Source organism: Ursus arctos, unplaced genomic scaffold (assembly GCF_023065955.2).
Source record: "Ursus arctos isolate Adak ecotype North America unplaced genomic scaffold, UrsArc2.0 scaffold_8, whole genome shotgun sequence".
Lineage (NCBI taxonomy): Eukaryota > Metazoa > Chordata > Mammalia > Carnivora > Ursidae > Ursus > Ursus arctos.
This window is the reverse complement of record NW_026623100.1, coordinates 49,395,920-49,416,680: the sequence shown is the minus strand read 5'-3', so window position 1 is coordinate 49,416,680 and position 20,761 is coordinate 49,395,920. Positions and strand designations below refer to the sequence as shown.

At 43.9% G+C, this 20,761-nt stretch overlaps 1 protein-coding gene and 1 long non-coding RNA gene across 2 annotated transcripts; both read left to right on the top strand.

Annotated features, from left to right (window-relative positions):
• Positions 1-7,470: 7,470 nt before the first annotated feature.
• On the top strand, positions 7,471-12,333 carry LOC123000364 (uncharacterized). Its single transcript, XR_006408324.3, has 3 exons — positions 7,471-7,826; positions 9,129-9,307; positions 10,963-12,333. It is a non-coding gene; the product is annotated as an uncharacterized LOC123000364 (long non-coding RNA).
• Positions 12,334-16,476: 4,143 nt separating this feature from the next.
• LOC113268712 (interleukin-36 receptor antagonist protein) lies at positions 16,477-20,761 on the top strand. Its single transcript, XM_044379700.3, has 5 exons — positions 16,477-16,510; positions 16,703-16,763; positions 18,377-18,462; positions 19,520-19,647; positions 19,849-20,761. Exons 2-5 carry the CDS (start codon positions 16,735-16,737, stop codon positions 20,071-20,073), a joined length of 468 nt encoding a protein of 155 aa, XP_044235635.1. The 5' UTR covers positions 16,477-16,510; positions 16,703-16,734; the 3' UTR covers positions 20,074-20,761.

Here is a 20,761-nt window from a genome sequence, read left to right as displayed (position 1 = left end):
GATGAGACACTCCACCCTGGAAAGAGTTTGAGTCTGAGAGCTACTCAGGTCTCTCCGAGGGTGCTTAACAATGGGTAAAGCCAAGGTGATGCGGATCGTCATACCCTCTGCAACAGCTATACACACACCACCTACTGAAATCTGATGACACCAGACTACACCCAGGAGTGTGGGAACACCTTCCCTGCAGACCCAAAGCCAGTGTCCTGAGAGGGTCTTTGCCTTTCCTTTTCTTGCTCTTTGCTTGCAACATTTTGGCACTAGGTCTCATAAAAAGGAGGGAACAGCTTCCAAAACCAAAATATCATCCCCCCCGACCATTCTTAGAAAAATGACAAGGAAGTTAGGACACCTTGACTAGGATGTTGTTAGGGGCCTGATACCAGGTGGGAAAGTGGAGTGAATACTGCAAACTCTAAAGAAGTGATTGCACTAAAGGAAAAGAAAAACATGAAGTATTCTGACATTTATACCTAGATGATTAGATGGCCCCTTAGAAGTGGACTAGAAAAGGAAAAGTGATGGGTATTAAGGAAGGCACTTGACATAATGAGCACTGGGTGTTATATGGAACTGATAAATCACTAAATTCTACCCCTGATACTAATAATACAGTATTAGTTATATGTTAACTATATGTTATATTAACTAAACTATATGTTAACGAAACTGAATTTAAACAAAAAATATATAAAAAAAAAAGAAAGAAAGAAAAAAGAAAAGAAAAGAAAAGGAAATAGACCAAGAAGAAGTAAAAGACCCAGGAGTCACAAGGTAAGGCTCAGCCCAGGAGAGAGGTATGGGGATTCCTGCAAATAGAGAATACCTTTCCTGAATGGATCTGAAGATTGGGCTAAGAGAAAGAAGATGGTGTGGGCAGGAGTCTGTTGTTTATAGTTATGCATTCTAAAAATTCTATCTGGCCTTTAAAAGCAATGTGCATGTATTACTTTGATAAAAATTAAAATGAGTTAAAATAGTATGATTCTGTGCCCTTGTTTTACTCATCTGGAAATGTCTTTCTTTTTTTGCTGGGGTGAGGACTGAGTCCCTTTTAAGGAGATAAATATAGGAAATCCAGGAGGGTTTATCCAAAATCACAAAACATGGCATCTTTCCTCTTTTTTCTAGAGAGGAAAACCAAACCTCTGATGAATATACTTGAGAGCATCAAGCTCATTTTTCACATTCATTTTCACCTGGGTGTTGGACTTTCTGCTTCAATCCCTGTCCTTTTTGGTGACAAAGTTAGTGATGAACTAGAACTTCTATCTCTTGACCCTTAAGAAGAGTGCGTTTCTGTGGGTGCCCAAATAGCTCAATTCCTGGATAGATCATTCTCAGGCCTCTGAATGAGTAAGCACTTGATCCTGCCCAGAGTGTGTCATCCTGATTTCTCAAAGCCAGGGACTCAGAGATGTCCCTCTCCTGGTTTAGACTAAGGCGGATGCTGTTGGAGGCCCAGCCTTGGTGATTCAGTCAATCAGAGGAGGCTATGTCTGGGCAAGACAAATTCTAGGGCTGCACTGCCCTCCCTGCATTCCACCTGCAGGCAATTTGCCCTTCCCTAAGTTTCTCCAGTTTGGAGAAGTAACTGAATCACCGTAAATGTAGCAAAATAATTGCTAAGACTAAACCTGAATCTATAGAGTTGGAGGAGCCCTGGTTCTAGATTCCTCCCTCTGACCCTTAGGTATGTTTATAAATGCTTGAGAACCAAGGGGCGTCTCTCTGTGTCCCTGACCATGGTGAGCATGGGTGTCTGTATGCATCTATTACCACAGGTGGAGGTATGGTTCTCAACCTCCACAAGGCTGTGTATCCACCCTATCCAGGTTCTTTCTGTCATGGGCCTCTGTAGATAGTCCAGCATCAAGACCCTTTGCTGTTCTCCTGAGACTCATTTGTGGATTCTCTCAATAGCCTGGAGAATGTAACCATTTGCTCTTTGGACAACCCATCTTCTGTAGAAGACCCAATTGGTTCATACTTTCTGTTTTTGTACATTCTTCAAATTATTATATGAATGGTGGGATTCTTCTATATCCTTATAGTTGTCTTTTAATTCTGTCTAGTTTTGAACACATTTAAGGACCCTTTAGGCAGTTGGCCTTAGTAACTTGCAGATATTATGCTTTAGAGGCAAATTTTCATAAAAATTGTATACTAAATTTTATGTGCTGATTTGACTCTAGGTCAAATCAATTAAAGGAGTGGGTGTTTGGTACTACTAAATTTGCATGGATAATTTTGTGTTTCTTAGTGCAGTTTAATTTCTGCACCATAATTAGGGCAGTTCTACAATGAGAGAACGTCCTTGGGCATTTCCCTCCTTGAGAGAATGAATAACAGGAGTTTTGGTGAGCCTTTGATACTGACAATTTGAAGTCCAGTGGTATTGTTCCTCCTCCGATTAAATGATAGCTTGATAGGCACCTCTCTCCCCTCCACTACAAAGCCCTACATGGGGCTGAGATATCCCCAGAGGACAGATTGTATTGATAACTTGGGCTAGGATACAGCTTGTGATCTGAGCTTTGTGCTTCCCAAATAGGAAAGATGCTTTTCCTATTGCTATAAGATGATGGAGAGGAGGCTTTAGAGAACAGAGTATCCAGACCAGATAATCCCAGCTCCAGAGGGCTTCTCATTGCTGGCTGGGCTCAGGGATCTGCCTAAGAGAGTGAAAGATGTGAGAACTAAATTGGCAAATAACGTAATTTTAACCCAAATGCTACTCACCTCTGAGCTGTCCTTGCCAGTCCTCTGTGCAGAGCAAGTTGATATCATTCCTTCATTTTTTTCTTCAACTGCTCTTGGCTTCTGACCAAAAACCAAACTCTGCCTTAGCCTCATCTGGGACCAGCAGCAGATGAGAGGGAAGGGGCCCAGCACTAGGGGACCAGAAGGGCTAGGTGCCTAGGACTGCCCTTCTTTGAGGCCAGAGCTTGGAGGTGGGGTGTAGCTAGGGGGTAGGGGGTAGCTCAGCTCTCATTTTGCACATTTTCCATTTTGGAATTTTGAGTTCCATTGTTATAAAACAATTTCTCCCCAGTTAGTATATATGTATTTTTAGAATTAAATTTTTATTTTTTATTAAAACAAAAAGCCCAGCTCTGCCAAAGCCTGAGTGTCCCTTGGAACAATGTCCTCAGTTGGGTGGCCTTGAGGTGTGGTGCGGGTGGCGTGGCCACAGTATTTGCTTGAACACAGAGACTCAAGAGGTGACAATACTTTGTATGAATAAAGTACATATGGACACTTGCAAAAAACCCAGAAACCAAAACATAATTATTGTCATTCTGGACCAGACCCTGTTTTGTGGTACTTCTATTTCCTTGCAGATAGAGGAGATTTCTTACTGGGAAGTCAAATGATTCCGGGCATGAGCATTTTTTTCCCCCAGCAATCTCTGCTCCATGTCTTCTCTAGAAGATCCAGTTCCTATAAGAAAGTTAATTTCCTGATAAGAGATATCAAACCCAGCTGTGGCCTCTGGTTGCATCACTGTGGTATTTCATACAGAGTGAGATGTATGATAGTGGATGACATCCTTGCGTCTCAGTCCAGTCTGAGGAGGCTGGTTGATGTGGGGGAAGATACAGGGTAGTGAAGACTAAGGCTCAAATGAGAGGCTGTGGGATTGGTTATTTTAGGAAGGCATGATCCCAGAGTGCAGGGAGAAGAGATAAGCTTCATGACTTCAAGGACTAGTAGTAGGAGAGGGAGACAAAGAGACAGAAATGAGGACAAATGATTGAGCTTCAGAAAATTCATGGACTCAGGGACAGCCTGGAGAGAGCCCATTCTCTCAACTGCTGAATCTCCATCTATGCTTGTGTTTCAGGTGAGAACTCAGCAAGGAGAATGAGTCATTGGGGAACTGCTCATTGAGGACCAGACAAGCCATGTCCGCTTGGGATCTTCTCCCCTTATCACCAGACTGAAGGCAAATAGTCATGGGCCTAAGGGCTGAGGAGAGAGGAAGGGTAGGGTGGTCTTGGATTTCTGCATCTGGCCTCTTGTCTGTAGGTTGGATATCAACTAGTGCAGATTGGACCTTGGATGCCAAGTGCACTCCAGGCATCTTGGGTGTCCAAGGATATAATCAGCATGTGCTTTGTAGGATGAGGCAGGCACCAACTTCAAGTTCTGTTCTTTCTTGACCCTTCATCATTACTAGCCAAATGGCAGAGAGTCCCACTGTGCCCTCATCACAAAACTCAGTGAACACTCTAGGGACAGATACCCCAAAAGGTGGTCACCGTCCTACCCCTGTGGCCAGCCTCACTATGGCACAGTTCTCCAGCTAAAAATCCTGATTAACTTTGTACTTAGTTGGGTCAAGAAAGATTGTTAAAATAGCTAGAGTAACTACCAAATTAATAGAGAGCCTGTAACTTCCCAATTTGAGAGAAGGATGAACAAAGGGAAAACAAACGAAACCATCTCATTCAATCCAGTTGAAGGCACTAAAGGAAGGAGAGAAAGAAACAGAAAAAAAGACATCAGAAAGAAAGGAATAAAAAAGAAAGAAAGGAAAGAAAAAAATAAAAGGATAATAGAAATAAATTGACATATTTCAGTAATCGGTCAATTTAAATTAACTTAATTATCCAGTTAAAAGAACGTTAACAGACTAGAAAAAGAAAAATTGCAATGTGCTAATTACAAGAGACATACTTAGAACTGAAAGGCATGAGTTTCTTTTGATGCCAAGTAGGCTCTGACTGGACCAAGGCTTTCACAAAAACATAAACTATAAGATCTGGCGGGAAATGGGGAGGGAACCTGAATGCATTGGTGAGAGGGCACAAGCAAACACATGCAGGCAGATTCCACAGGAGAGTAGCTACTTGGAAAAAAATGATGTGAATGGGTCAGTTTCCCATATGTCCAATTTTTGCACCGAGGGCAGGCTTAAGCTGCACAGCATGAGGCAACTAAAACTGATTGAAAACCCTACAGTCCTCCTTGAAGAACCAGAGGACAGATTTGGGACAACTACAGCCCCTGGAAAGGGAGGGGGTAATCTTAGGAGAGAGGCAGTAAGGGAGAGCCACAAAATTCGGTGTAAAAACTGCCCAAACCTCTGGCTGACCCATGAGCCATGCCTAAAAGCCCAGCTAAAGGTAAAGGAACTGATCTTAGATATTTGCTGCCACTTGAAAGACAGGATTTGCATTTTGAATCTAATGAGGTTAATTGTGTGGAAAAACAGAAACATAAACTTCTTCAGAGGAGTGTAATAGTCTCTGAAATATAATATTTATAATGTCCAGGGAGCAATTCAAACATATGAGGAAGAAGGAATGTGTGACCCTGTGTCAGGAATTAGGGCAATGAAGACCAATCCTGAAATGATCTAGGTGTCAGAATTAGTAGGCATGAACTGTAAAATGGAATCGTATTAACAGAATAAAGGACAAATACCAGATGATTATTTCAGTGCATACAGAGAAAGCATTAAGTTAAAGTTAACCCTTACTCATGATATACACTCCCAACCAACTAGGCATAGAAAAAACTTTTTCGGTATTTTGAAGGGGCATCTACCAAAAAAATATATCTACAGCTCATACTGAATGGTGAATGACTGGGTGTTTTTTCCTAAGATTGGTAACCAGTTAAGGATGATTGTTTTCTCTTCTTGTGTTTAACGTTTTACTGGGAATCCTAGCCATTGCAAAAGTTAATTAAAAATATCCAAGGAATGAAGACCAGAAAATAAGGAAATCTGTCCCTCTTTGCAGATGATACAATCATTTATGTAGAAAAGCCCAAGGTATCTACACAACAACTACTAGAACTAGTAATAAGGATAAGGTGGTGGGATACACTGTTAATATAGAAAAGTTAATTGCATTTTTTTAAAACAGCAAACCTTAAGAAAAAATTGGAGTATAACATAGATAGAGGACACTGCACAGCTCATCAGGATATAGTTTGCTGCATTTTCTGACGATACACATTAAGTACCCAGAAACAGCCCTGTGTTCCTTCCAATCACTCTCCCTACCTCAGGGTGAGGTTAACCCTGGGCCTGATGTCCAATACCATGGGTTAGTTTTGCCTAGTTTTGAATTATGTAAATGAAATAATACAGCATGCATTCTTTTTGTGCCTCATTTCTTTCACTTAATACTATATTTGAGAATCACCTTGTAAAGTTAAGTAAAAAAAGCAAACTTTAAGTCAATAACACATCTAAATGATTTTTTAAAAATTCAGGTAGGATGAAGGGAACAAAGTGAAAGTCAGTTCTGTCTCCCTATCCAGTTTTCTATGGCATATAGAGATAATGAATGCTACCCGTTTGCAGACTATCTTTGGAGAGAAATTTGGAGCACCAGCCGGCCTCTGAATGTGTACTTTTTTTACACAAAGGGTAGCACATGCTACATATAGAAGAGAACCCTTCAGGAGATGTACTTCCTAAATATTTTCCTAGTCAGCCTACTTTTTCTCCATCCTTGTTGTCGTTGTTCATTCATTGTTGAAGAATAAGGGGCTGTTTCTTTGCGACTGTCCCTCAAGTTGGCTCTGTCTGGTGTTCCTCGTAATTAGATTCAGCTTATGAACTTTTGGCAAGAAAGGTGCAGAAGAGGTAATGTGTCCTCTTCCGTGTGCCATCTCCCGTATGGACACACCTCATGTTGTCTCGCGCCGTTAATGGTGAACGACATTTTGGCCACTTGGTTAAGATGCAGTTGGCCAGGTTTCTTCACTGCAATATTACCAATTTTCCTTTTGTCATTGGTAAGCAATCTGTGAGCAGATCCTTTAAGACAATGCATATCTTGCTCTTCAAACATTCGCACAAAGGCTTTAACATCTGTTGATGATTTTCACCTGAATCGGTCATTACTATGATGATTGCAAAAATATTATTAAGTTTATTTTTATTATCTTTGAAGTCATTGTGTTTTTTATACGTGGGCAGCAAGCTGTTAGGAAATGAAATAAAGAATCAATTCTGTTTACAATAAAATACTCAGGAATAGATTAACAAAGGATGTAAAAGACACGTACGTATCTGTACACTTAAAAATGGTTAAGACGGTAAATTTGTTATGTGCATTTTACTACAATTAAATATAATAATAAAAAATTAGAAAAGACAAATGTGTAAACACTTATCTAATAACTGTTTTATATATATAATTGTTATATATATAATTGTTATACATATATATATAATATATATGTATATATATTACATATATAAAGAAGTCGTCCCTAGTTCTTGAGGAATTTGTGAAAGGAGATGATTCTACTCCATCAGTGCCAAGTGTCACAGACAGAGCCAAGGAAGGCATGGGGCCTCCTTTGGGGGAGTCCCAATGCAGTTCCCTTTGCCCTAATTCTGCTACAAGTGCTCACTGCTCCAAGTCCTCTGTGGAAAGAGACAAAAAAACAGGAGGAAAGACTGCATGGATTGGTCAGGCGGGTGTTTGGAAGAAATCCACCCACGTGTGGCCCACCCAGTCCAGCCTGGCCAAGAGCGCTCTTTCTGTGAGGTCACAGCCATACTCACAGAGCCTGTACTCTGCCCGGGCAGAAGGAGGGCATGGCCCAGGGAGCAGGGAAAATGGAGTCAGACCAGTACTCTTCCTGACCTATTGACTTTTTCCTTCCACGTTTGGCTTATTTCCAATTTCCATCTGCAGAATCTTGTTCAAGTCCTAGCTATTCTGTGGACAGAGGTCCAGAAATGGCCAAACCACGTAATCTGTGGGAGGTGAGTCCTCAGACTCTGGAGGCCTCTGAAGTACAGATGAACAGAGTACCTGGACCTGCTCTGGAGGGTCTCACCTGGATCTGAGGTAAGGAAGTTGCTGTGGCTCTGGTCCTGCCCTTGGTGACTCAGTCAGGAGAAACCGCTTGTGGGTGTGACACACACCAGTCTCACCCTGCTGTTGCCTACACACTCCCCGGTCCCACCTTGTAGAACTGGCCCGTCCCTAGACCCTCCACCCCGGAAGATGCCATGGGACTGAGCAAGGACAACAAAGCAACATGTTTCTGGCTCAGCACCCAGCTGCAGTGCCCTGACCCACAGACTTCCCTGTAATTTCACAGGGACCCCAGTGTTACTCAAATGTGCTATGAGCCAAGTAGGAGCTTCCCTCTGTTGCTCTGCACAGTGACTGCAGGATGTGGCTGTAGTTGGGGTGGCGGTCTAGGGCTGTGGCAGGAGGACCTTCTCTTCACAGCTCCCTGAAGGCTGTGTGTCTGTGTATCACCACCAGCTCTCCTAGGCCAGGCAGGGCCTCCATGGTTGTTCTAAGCTGCCAAAAGTCACTCCAGGGAGTGAAGAATCCCCTCTGTCCTAATGTGTGCCACACTCTGTTGTGCTGGAGCCCTTTGTCTCTGGACCAACTCTGTGGGTTTCTGCTGTCTTTCTTGAAGTCTCTGTTCTTCTCAAGAAGCCCCTTGGTCCTTCCTGCAAAAGACTCCTGGCATGGAGTCCCCTTGGCCTCCAGCTCTACCTTCCATCCCTTGATTGCTTGAGTCTGTAAGCATTATACGGCTTGTTGGTTCACAGTGGGGAATGGGGGCGAGTTAGTATGAAATCAAACTGCCAGAGTACTAGTACCAGGTCCATCTCTCACTAGTTTGTGACCTTGGACTAGTTACTTCATCTCTCTGGGCCTGACTTTATCTTATCAGCTAAAGGCGAATAAAAATTGCTCTCACTTCACAGGTCTGATAGCACAATGTCTGTACTGCTTTTGAGATAATGTTGACAGTGAATGCGCAGCAGATGTGAACCTTTCTTGTAAGGGATTTGAAAGTCCACAGCATATGCTGTGGTCATTCAGCCAGGCTGGGTTGGGGCCTCCTCCCTCTCTGGGTCAGGTAAGATGTGTTAGCACAACGGCAAGGAAGTGTTTGGCCTTGAACTAGCCTCAGATTTGGGTCAGTGTAGACATGGACTCTGCCATGTTCTCAGGGTTCTCTCTACATACGTGGGGAGGGGTCCCAGAGAGGTGAGAAACAGAGGGGATGGGAGGCAGGTGTCTGTGGGTTTGTGCTAAGTGATGACCCTGCTCTTCACAGCCTCTGTCTCATCCATCCTCATGACAACCCAGTGTGGTGGTTGTTCCTCTTTTTTTTTTTTACAGAAAAACGCAGATGAGGTGAGATGAATCATCACATCAGAGAGATGAGGCAAATTCCCCCAGGCCACGTGGCCGGTGATGACGATGATGATACAGCTGACATTTAAGCACCTGCTTGTGCCAGGCATGGCTCTAACCACTTCACATACATTAACTCCTTTAATCTTAACGGCCACTCCTGAGTAAGTACTATTTTTATCCCCATTTTACAGATGAGACCTCCAAAAAGCAGAAAGGTTAAAGAACTTGACCAAAGATGTGTGCTAATAAGTGACAGATTTAGGACTTGAATCAAGATGGTTGTGACCAGAGTTCGGGAAGCTTTTTCTGTAAAGGACCACATACTAAATACCCTATCTGTGCAGTTTCTGTCACAGATACTTAACTCTGCCATTGTAGTGCAGAAGGATCCACAGACTGTGTAAACAAATGAGCATGTTTGTGTTGCAATAAAGCATTGTTTAGAAGAGAAACAGTGGGCCCGTGTTAGCCCACTGGCCAGAGAGTGTCCACCCTGGTCTTTAACTGCTATATTAAGAGAACGAGGACCCAGAAGCATCAAAGCTCTCTGAGAAATAAAAATCATAACTGTGAACAAAATGTGAGACAATTCTCTGGTCTTTTCAAAATTTTATTTATTTATTTGAGAGAGAGAGAGAGAGAGAGAAATCATAAGCAGGGGGAGAGGCAGAGGAAGAAGCAGACTCCCTGCTGAGCAGGGAGCCCAATGCAAGGCTCCATCCCAGGACCCTGAGATCATGACCTGAGCTGAAGGCAGGTGCTTAACTGACTGAGCCACCCAGGTGCCCCTCTCTGGCCTTTTCAATGTGTTACAACATACAACTCATTCAGTGTTAATGCGATATTACTTATTAAAGACATACTGTATACCAGGCACCACCTCAAGTGCTTGGAATACACTAATGAACAAAATAGACAGGAAACACCTCCCTTGTATGAGCTTATCTTCCAGTAGGGTAGGGTGGGGAGCTGATTAATAATACACATAACACACAGCTGAATTATACAGTGTGTTAACAGATGGTGAGTACTGTGGAAAGAAATAGAGCATGGTAAGCGGAATGTGGCAGCAGGAGAGGAAAGCATGAGATGGTAAGTATAGGTTTCATGAAGAAGATGATACTTTAGCAAAGATGTTAAGGAGGTGAGAGAGTGAGCCATGCTCATATCTTGGAGAAGAGGTTCCCAGGCAGAGAGAATAGTCAGTGCAAAGGCCCTGATGCAGGACTGCACCTGGCTTGTTCAAGAAAGGGCAAGAGGTCATGTGGCTTGAGTGTACTGCATGGTGTGGTAAAAGAATAAAATGAAGTGTTAATGAGAACCTGGTTTTGTGAGGCTTGGGAGCATGGCAAAGACTTGCCTTTTACTCTCAAAGATTCAGGGAGCAGAAGAGTGACATGATCTAAGGCAGACTGTCAATGGTTCCCTCTAACTTCTATGTTGTGCCTGGGGGTCCATAGCTTTAGATTCAGGTCTCCTGGATTTGGTTCTGATTATTGGCTCCATATCAGACAACATGATTAACCTTTCTATGTTTGGTTTCCACATCCATGAAACAGAGATAATAAGAGCATTTACCACATAGGGCAGTTCTGAGCATAAAATGAGAACATTCTCATGAAATAGAAAAAGTCCCCCACTAAACATAGTTCTAGGGACATAGTGACACCACATGAATACTGGTTATTTTAATTATGTTTGATTTATCTTCCTAATAAAAAATTACTATTTTACTATAATAAACCACTTTTGAATGTGTGCTTACACTTTGATACAGCTGTATACCCTTGTCCTGTTTGCTTCCTCCCCTCTTCAGCAAGAGCAGGAGCCACCCCCACCTCCAAGGCCCTGGTGAGAAGCACCATGGGGAACATTACCCCTCTGCAGACTGGCACAACTTCTGGGACAACCTCCATGGTCACGTGAAGTCCATGAAGAATTGAGATGTTTCCTAAGAAGGGAGGATATCCACTGAGGACTGAGGCGAATGAAAGGAGAACAGGCGTAGAAACTGCCCATGGTGATGACAAAGTGTGTTAGTTGCCTGTTGCCATATAACAAATTGTTCCAAAACTTAGCAATAGCTTAAAATAAAAAGCATTATAATTTCACAGCTTCTCAGAATGAAGAACCGGAAAAGCGGCATGAACTGGGTGGTCTGGCTCAGGACTTCTTGTGAGGTTGCAATCAAGATGTCAGCAGGGCTTCCTCATCTGAAGGCTGGAGTGGGGCTGTAGGGCCTGTTTCTAAGATTGATCACCTGTAGCTGTTGTCAGGAGGCCTCAGGTCCTACCATGCAGACCTCTCCAAAGGCTGCTTGAGTGTCCTCCTGACACGGCAGCTGGCTTCCCCCAGGGGGGAGAGCCAAGAAAGATCAGGAAGAAGCTCCAAGGCCGTTTGTGACCTAGCCTCAGATGTAGCACCTTGCCACTTCCACCACGTAGTAGATACTTTAGAAATAAGCCACTAAGTCTGGCCTACGCTCAAAGGAAAATTAAGCTCCAACTCTTAAATGGTAGAGTATCAAAGAATTTGTGGACAGGTTTTAAAACTACCACATACCACACATGATATGTGGCTTGGGACAAAATAATATTATCTTAGGTAGTGTCAGTTTAACTTTCAAAAAAGTCCAAAACACAACTCACACACAAACACAGAGTGAGCATGTGCCAAAGATTATCGTTATTAATAAATGAAGGAACCAGCAAGATGATAAAGCTGATTCAAAAGACATGATCAGTCAGGAAAGAAATGGTGGAGTGGGTTGGCTGACTTAGATTAGAAAAAAAAAAAAACCTGCTTAATGAATTGCAGAGCAATAAAACTGCACCCTCTGGGGCAATCTTTTCTATCAGGCAGAAATGATTTGCAATTTATCAATCTCCTCCTAGTTCACATCAAACTTCACAGTCTGGTGTCTAATCCACAGTCATCAATAAGCCAAAGACATCTATTTCCTAAAGAATTGAGTAATTGCTGATGGGGCCTCTTTGACCAAGTTCTAGTGTGACACTGAAAGCACATGTGGTCACCATTTTGTTTTCTTTTCTGTTTTAAAAAATTTAAATTGAATTAGCCAATGTATAGTACATCATGAGTTTCAGATGTTGAGTTCAATAATTCATCAGTTGGATATAACACCCAATGCTCATCACATCATATGCCCTCCTTAATGCCCATCACCCGGTTACCCATCCCCTCACCTATCTCCCCTTCAGCAATCCTCAGTTTGTTTACCAGAGTCAATAGTCTTTCATGGTTTGTCTCCCTCTCTGATTTCTTTCCATTCCATTTTCTCTCCCTTCCCCTATGATCCTCTGCGCTGTTTCTTATATTCCGCATATGAGTGAAACCATATGATAATTGTCTTTCTCTGATTGACTTATTTTGCTCAGCATAATACCCTCCAGTTCCATCCACAGTGATGTAAGTGGTAAGTATTCATCCTTTCTGATGGCTGAGTAGTGTTCCATTGTATATATATATACTACACCTTCTTTATCCATTCATCTGTCAGTGGACATCTTGGTTCTTTCAATAGTTTGGCTATTGTGGACATTGCTGCTATAAACATTCTTTCTTGATTAAAACTCTCCACACTGTAGGGATAGAAGGAACTTACCTCAATATCATAAAAACCATATACAAAAAGCCCACAGTGAATATCATTCTCAATGGGGAAAAATTGAGACCTTTTTCCCTAAAATCAGAAACATGATAGGGATGCCCACTCTCACCACTGTTGTTCCTCATAGTACTAGAAGTCCTAGCCTCAGCAATCAGAAAACAAAAAGAAATAAAAGGCATTCAAATTGGCAAAGAAGAAGTCAAACTCTCACTCTTCTCAGATAACATGATACTTTATGTGGAAAATCCAAAGACTCCACCCCAAAATTGCTAGAACTCATACAGGAATTTAGCAAAGTGGCAGGATATACAATCAATGCACAGAAATCAGTTGCATTTCTATACACTAACAATGAGAGAGAAGAAAGAGAAATTAAGGAATTGATCCCATTTACAATTACACCAAAAACCATAAGATACCTAGGAATAAACCTAACCAAAGAGGTAAAGGATCTGTACTCTAAAAACTACAGAACACTTATGAAAGAAATTGAGGAAGACACAAAGATATGGAAAAACATTCCATGCTCATCAATTGGAAGAATAAACATTGTGAAAATGTCTATGCTACCCGGAGCAATTTACCCTTTCAGTGCAATCCCTATCAAAATACCATGGGCATTTTTCACAGAGCTGGAACAAATAACCCTAAAATTAGTATGGAACAAGAAAAGACCCTGAATAACCAGAAGAATGTTGAAAAATAAAACCAAAGCTGGTGGCATCACAATGCAGGTCTTCAAGCTACAGTTTGTCTTATTTTCAAGTGTGAAGAACTTAATTTTCTTCATGGGGGTTCATTTTGTTTTTGTCACTTTCACTGTCTTAGCTCATTCATTCACCTCTCCATCCATTCATCCTGTACCCATCACCATGAAGCACACTGCAGAGCAGACAGAGCTGGCAGACACATCCCCCTGTGCCCTCAGCAAGTTGCCCTATCTGGAGGGGGGCAGCCATGCACTGGTGTCATTCCATATTAGTCAGAATGAGGACAGAGCTTCTGAAGCCCCACAGATGTGTCCTGTGGGCACGTGGGTGCAATTCACTGCAGTCAGGGTATCAGAGAAGGCAGCCTTTTTAAGTGAAACAACATGTACTTCCCTATAATCACTTTACAAATGAAAGTCGTCTGCTTAAAACCACTTTGGGGCACCTGGGTGGTGTAGTCGGTTGAGTGTGCGACTCTTGGTTTTGGCTCAGGTCGTGATCTCATGGGTACTTTGATAGAGCCCTGAGTCAGTTGGGTTCTGGGCTCAGCAGGAGTTTTCTTTCTTTTCTTTTCTTTTCTTTTCTTTTCTTTTCTTTTCTTTTCTTTTCTTTTCTTTTCTTTCTTTTCTTTTCTTTTCTTTTCTTTCTTTTCTTTTCTTTTCTTTCTTTCTTTCAAGATTTTTTATTTATTTGACAGAGAGAGACAGCCAGCGAGAGAGGGAACACAAGCAGGGGGAGTGGAAGAGGAAGAAGCAGGCTCCCAGCGGAGGAGCCTGATGTGGGACTCGATCCCAGAACGCTGGTATCATGCCCTGAGCTGAAGGCAGACGCTCAACGACTGCACCACCCAGGCGCCCCTCAGCAGTTTTCTTGAAGATTCTCTCTCTCTGCCCCTACCCCCCACTACCACTCACACACACACACTCTCTCTCTCTAAATAAGTAAAATCTTAAAAAAAAAAAAAAAAAAAAAACAACTTCAAAAAAATCACGCCTTTTGGTGTTTCTTTTTCATTTTGTTCTTTTTTGTAGTTATTTTCAGTGTCATTTCCATTTGGTCAATTTAATGATTTTGCATAAGGTAGCCTTTACATTTTAAAGTTTTCTTTTCTTTTTTAAAGATTTTATTTATTTATTCGACAGAGATAGAGACAGCCAGCGAGAGAGGGAACACAAGCAGGGGGAGTGTGAGAGGAAGAAGCAGGCTCATAGCGGAGGAGCCTGATGTGGGGCTCGATCCCATAACGCCGGGATCACGCCCTGAGCCGAAGGCAGACGCTTAACCGCTATGCCACCCAGGCGCCCCTACATTTTAAAGTTTTCTGAAAGGTGTTTATCACATTGGAAAAACTTGATATTTTATTTATTCTTGAGCACTTTAAGGACTTTTTAGCCTATAAACTGGAATACAATTTCTTTAAAATTTGTACCTTAATGATATATAGCTATTAGCAGTACTCAAGGTATTGTTAGATTGTTTGTTATTATGCACTGCCCTCTATCTTTAATTCAGATCCGTCACAGAGAGTGTGTAGAGGTATTGAAGCTGCATGAATTGTTACCCAGCCACATATTAATTCGCCAATTAGGTATTGGAGAAAGATCAATCACAGGTGGCATGGGCTAGATTTTATTTTCTAAGGAAATAATCAGACACGTGAAAGATGTTTGTCACCACGTGATTTTCAATAGCAAATAATAATAGATGAATAATAATTGATTGCTGTAAATAAATGATGCATCTATACAATGAAGTGTATGCAGCTATACAATTTTTTAAAAAGATTTTATTTATTTATTTGACAGAGAGAAAGAGACAGCCAGAGAGAGGGAACACAAGCAGGGGGAGTGGGAGAGGAAGAAGCAGGCTCCCAGTGGAGGAGCCTGATGTGGGGCTCGACCCCAGAACGCCGGGATCACGCCCTGAGCTGAAGGCAGACACTTAACGACGGAGCCACCCAGGCGCCCCAGCAGCTATTCAATATTATATCATAATTCATATTTGGTATGGAAAGATATTCTGCTATTTTGTTACATGAAGAAAGCGAACTGAATAGAGTGTAGGCTCTATGACTCAGTTGTGGGAGACACAGTTGACAGTTACCTGTATATATACACACAGAGGAAAAGTGTTGTCGTCGGTTTTCTTTTTTTTTTTTTTAAACCTGAACTTGCGCCCTCGCAAGTTCTTTTTTTTTTTTTTTTTTTTTAGAGATTTTTTATTTATTTATTTGACAAAGACAGAGTCAGCCAGCGATAGAGGGAACACAAGCAGGGGGAGTGGGAGAGGAAGCAGCAGGCTCATAGCAGAGGAGCCTGATGTGGGGCTCGATCCCACAACGCCGGGATCACGCCCTGAGCCGAAGGCAGACGCTCAACCGCTGTGCCACCCAGGCGCCCCTGTCGTCGGTTTTCTGATGGTGTACTCACAGAAGACAAGTATCATGGTAGCGTTTTTGTTCGTTTGTTTTAGTTTGGTTTGGTTTTTGGTTTTGGGTTTTTTTTTTTTGCCAATCTGGATTTTCAGGTTTTTCTACAATGAATAAGTAGACTAAACATTGCCTAAGCAGGAAAGCCCCACCTCCAGTATTTTCCATGGGCCTGGCAAAGGAAGGAAGGAAGGAAGGAAGGAAGGAAGGAAGGAAGGAAGGAAGGAAGGAAGGAAGGGGAAAAGGGGCTTGTTCTAAAATTTGCTTTCCTTGAGGGGCTATTTGCACTGAAGGCTTTGGGTCTGGAAGTGCCTGAGGTCCAGGAGCTGAGTGCTTACAAAGAGCTTGAAAGCCCCTGGGAAGTTCATCAGAATTGGTGAAAGACTATCTCCAGAACCTTCCTTCCTTGGGAGAGGTAATGAAGAGCAGGAGTTTCTGGAGGCTTAGGGTGGTGTGAAATACCTGGAAACCCTGCTCCTCCTCAGCTTGTGGCAGTTTCAGGGGCTCCTCCCTAGTGCATTATTAAAAGGGCTGAGGCATCCCAGAGGAGCAGGCTGATACCACAAGCTCTGCCAGGAGAAAGGAGCATTCTGAGGTGTCCTTTGGGGAGCTGGGTTTCATTCTCCCCAGCAGGACTGGAGTTTTCTCCTGACCCCAGACCTAGAGTCCCCTGCTCTGTGGGGGATGTTCACATGCTGGGGGGTGGGGTGGGGTCAGAAGGCTGTTTGCTACTCAGGCCACTGCCAGCCCAGCCTCTATCTCCACCTAAGTTTTTGTGTTATTTCAGAATAGAAGAAGCTACACACTGTGAAGCTCAAGATGGTCCTGAGTGGGGCGCTGTGTTTCCGGTGAGTATCTGAACCTCTGATTGGCTGTGTCCTCTAAGGGAAGTAAGTTCCAGGTAGACCTGTTTTCCATCCTTTCTGGGCAGGGAGGGGCTGCGGCTGCCCAGAGCTGGGGCTTCTCATTGGTGGATGGGCAGCTGGAAAATTGTGAACAGCCCCTCACTGTCCTAAGAGAATTTTTTTCAGCCTTTCTCAGGCTGGGGCTGGCCACCTCATGGGGATTCCCTGACGAGAAGGGGGAACAAGTGAATCACTCTGTGTAGAGCTTCAGCCCCACGTATCCATAATGAGAATGGAAGTCAGGAGACCCAGCTCGGAGCTGTTACCACTCACTGGGGTGAAGTGACGTCACTCTGCTTCACTACCTCCCTGCTGCCCTTTGGGGCAAAACAACACCAAAACTATTTGGTCAATCAGTCTGTCTGTCCACTGGGATGTACTGAGTCAGACGGTCTGCTGTGTTCTGGACTTCACACTAGTGAGTGAAAATGGTCCTTGTTCTCTTTGAACTCAGAATCTACCATAGCTTTTCCCAAGGTGTGTTCTGTGGAGCCCCAACCATATGAGTTGCTTTATACAGTGGCGCTCCTTGATTAAGAGATGTGGGAAATACTGCTTTCTGTGTCTTCTTGTAAGAGAACCATGGTGCAATTCAATATATTAGTAACTTTGAACGAGATTTGTTTGTGTTTAGCCACCATTGAACCAATTTACACATAGCATACTTATTTCCATATAACACTTGAGGAAACCCATTTTAGGATATATTTGTCACCATACAGGATGTCAAAAAGTCAACTGAGATCAGAGATGAGAAATAAATTTGAAAAGTAAAATGAAAGAATTTTAAATTTATTATGTTATTTTTATTTTTTAAAGATTTATTTATTTATTTGAGAGAGAGAGAGAGAGCACGCACAGTGGGGGAGAGGCAAAGGGAGAGGGAGAGAAGAACTTAAGCAGACTTCAGACTTGAGTGCGAGCCCAATGCAGGGCTCCATCTCACCACACTGAGATCACAACCTGGCCAAAACCAAGAATCTGATGCTCAACCGACTGTGGCCCCCAGGCGCCCCAAGAATTTTAAATTTAAAGATATTCCTCACTTAATAGGTGGAAGTAAATGTGCCTTGATGTCTTCAATAATGATTGAAGAATCAGATTTTCATCTGGAAGAGGCTTGGGCATTATCTAATCCATTGTCTTAATTAGCAACAGGGAGACTCAGGCCCAGAAAGGGCAAGCAGCTGGTCTGTTGTGACTCAGCAGTAATGGTAGCACAGCCAGACAAGAACCCAGGACTCTAACTCACAGTCCAGTTTCTTTTCCAACATCACACATGGAGGAGATTGGTTGGTATAGAAAAGATTGAATAGGATGAAGGAGCAAATCCGAGACTCGGATGGGAGGCTGTGTTGTTACCCTGTTGGTAGGGTATGAGCCCAGCAGGGCTGGCAGGGAAGGTTGGGTGGTTACTCCTGGCACAGCAGGAGGAGACGGAGACAATACCTGACACGGGGGTGGGGGGGGTGGGGGGGGGACGACTCTGTAGAGCCCAGCAAGCCGGAGCACCCACCCCTCCTCTAACTAAGTGTCAATCTGTCTTGATGTTCCAGAATGAAGGATGCGGCCTTGAAGGTGCTTTATCTGCAAGATAACCAGCTTCTAGCCGGAGGGCTGAATGCAGGGAAGGTCATCAAAGGTTGGTGGCAAAACATGACCCTACTTCCCTAGGTCTCTATACACCTCTGAGGGGGCCTGAAGAGGGCTTAGCATAGCTATGCAAACTAGTCCAGGCCTACAGACCCCAGGCCTGACACAGTAGATGGGGCATCATAAAAGGAGGCTCTGAACAAGGACAAATAAAATAATACACCTTCTAGCAAAGTGAGGACACCTACCCTATTGCCACCTGAAGCCTCTATGTAAAGTGGGAATATTTTCTAGGATGAATGCTTTGTTCTTCTTTAATAGGTAAACTTAGGCCAAACATTCCTTTTCCTGGGAGCAAGTACTGAGGAGAGATCTAAAATAGGCTCCTAGACCTTTATTCCCATGCAGGAGTGGCTTTCTACCCTTTTGCCCTGGGTCTCTTCTGCTCTCTGGGGATTCCCGGTCCCTCAGAGTGATGGGACCCGGATAGCAGGTGGCACCATCTGGCCTCATGCCCCAGACACCATGACAGGTCTTCTCTCTAAAATAGCCCATACCTGCCCACTTGGGACATATTTACTGGGCTCTGGGGCCAGGCAGAGTGTGTGTGTGTGTGTGTGTGTGTGTATGTACACGTGTGCATGCATGCATGTATGTATATGAGTGTGTGTGTGTTTGTATGTGTGGTAGGGGATGGTACAGAGAGGAATGAGACACTCTTCTGCTCTCATGTTGGTACAAACATGTCCAAATAACTCTGATGAGATCCTTATCAAATCAAGTTTCCAAAACGAGGCCAGAGGGTCAAGAGGCATTAAAGGAGGTGGTCAGATCTCCCCTGGGGGTTAGAGTAGACTTAAGGGTTTGAGCCTGCACAAGGGGGTGGGCTAGGAGTGGGAGATGGTACAATGTGCTTACATGCCTTGATGTCATTGGACCAACTGGCAGGAGACCACCCTTCCTTAGATGACAGCAGCTAACAGGCTTCCCTTCTGCCCAGTCTGGGGACAGGATGTCTCATGCAGGACTTGCACTCCAAAGTCCACGATTCAGGGAGAGGGAGGGAAGGGCAGTCAAGGCCCCTGAATCTGTCTTCCTTTCTCTAGGCGAGGAGATTAGTGTTGTTCCCAACCGGTCTCTGGATGCCAAGCTGTCTCCAGTCATCCTGGGTGTCCAGGGAGGGAGCCAGTGTCTGTCGTGTGGGACAGGGCAGGAACCGACTCTGAAACTAGAGGTGAGTCCTGTCGGGGCGTCCTTGCTATCTGACTTCACTAAGCCAGCAGATGCTGAAGCCACTGGGCCTGGCATCCTGGGGCCTGATCCTCTCCCTCGCAGGGTTCTGTTGATGATAGCCCTACCTCTCCATGCCCATGGCCCAGCTCTCCTGCCTCCTCCACTCTTTCCCCTCACCTGCCATGCCTCTCCACTCACACAGCCAGTAAACATCATGGAACTCTACCTCGGTGCCAACGAATCTAAGAGCTTCACCTTCTACCGGCGGGACACGGGGCTCACCTCCAGCTTCGAGTCTGCTGCCTACCCGGGCTGGTTCCTCTGCACCATGACGGAAGCAGATCAGCCTCTCAGACTTACCCAGCTCTCAGAGGATGGCAGCTGGGACAACCCTATCACAGACTTCTACTTCCAGCAGTGTGACTAGGGCAATGCACCCCCTAGAACCTACCTGGGCAGAGCCGGCTCAGGCAGGGACGGAGGTAGAGGAAGACACTGATGGCAACCATCCCTCCATCTGCTCTCAGGGCCCCACCTCTGGTGGGCACTTGGCCACTCTCTCTTTTGATTCCCAGTTTGGGTTAATCCTTCTGAGATTTGGGGCTTAGTCCACGGTTTCTTTCCCTGTTGAGTAGTGCTACTGGTGTAGAACCTTGCAAAAACTACTCGAGATAAACTAGAAGTCACATAAAAAGGTTTCCAAGGAGTCAGGGTGGGGGGAGTGTTGGAAACCCTTCATGCTTCATGGTAACTTACCCAGTACCCCTGAGCCCCACAAACCAGCCCATCCCAAGTAGAGCCTATTAGGGCCACTAGCTGCCCACACGAGGTCCTGTCATCTACCACTATGCAGGAGAGGGAGGTCATAGAATTAGGGACCCAAGCCAGCCCCCTCCCTCTTCCCTATAACTCAGCTACCATCATATTCTACATTTTCCATCTCAACCCTCATGCTCTAGCCATGGCAGGAGAGGGTGGGGGAGTCCAAGGAATTGACTCCAGCTCAGAAGGCTGAAGAATGGCCAGGCATGTCATATGTTTTGAAACCTGAGGTACCACTAAAATCCAAGATGCTGGTATCTATTCACATGGAAGGATATTTGTGACATTTTAAG

Bases quoted from the DNA above. Each gene is read 5' to 3' on its own strand.
- LOC113268712 (XM_044379700.3), top strand. From the start codon at position 16,735: ATGGTCCTGAGTGGGGCGCTGTGTTTCCG. The intron at 16,764-18,376 runs GTGAGTATCTGA...TTGATGTTCCAG, and splicing joins AGTGGGGCGCTGTGTTTCCG to AATGAAGGATGCGGCCTTGA. The intron at 18,463-19,519 runs GTTGGTGGCAAA...TCCTTTCTCTAG, and splicing joins TGCAGGGAAGGTCATCAAAG to GCGAGGAGATTAGTGTTGTT.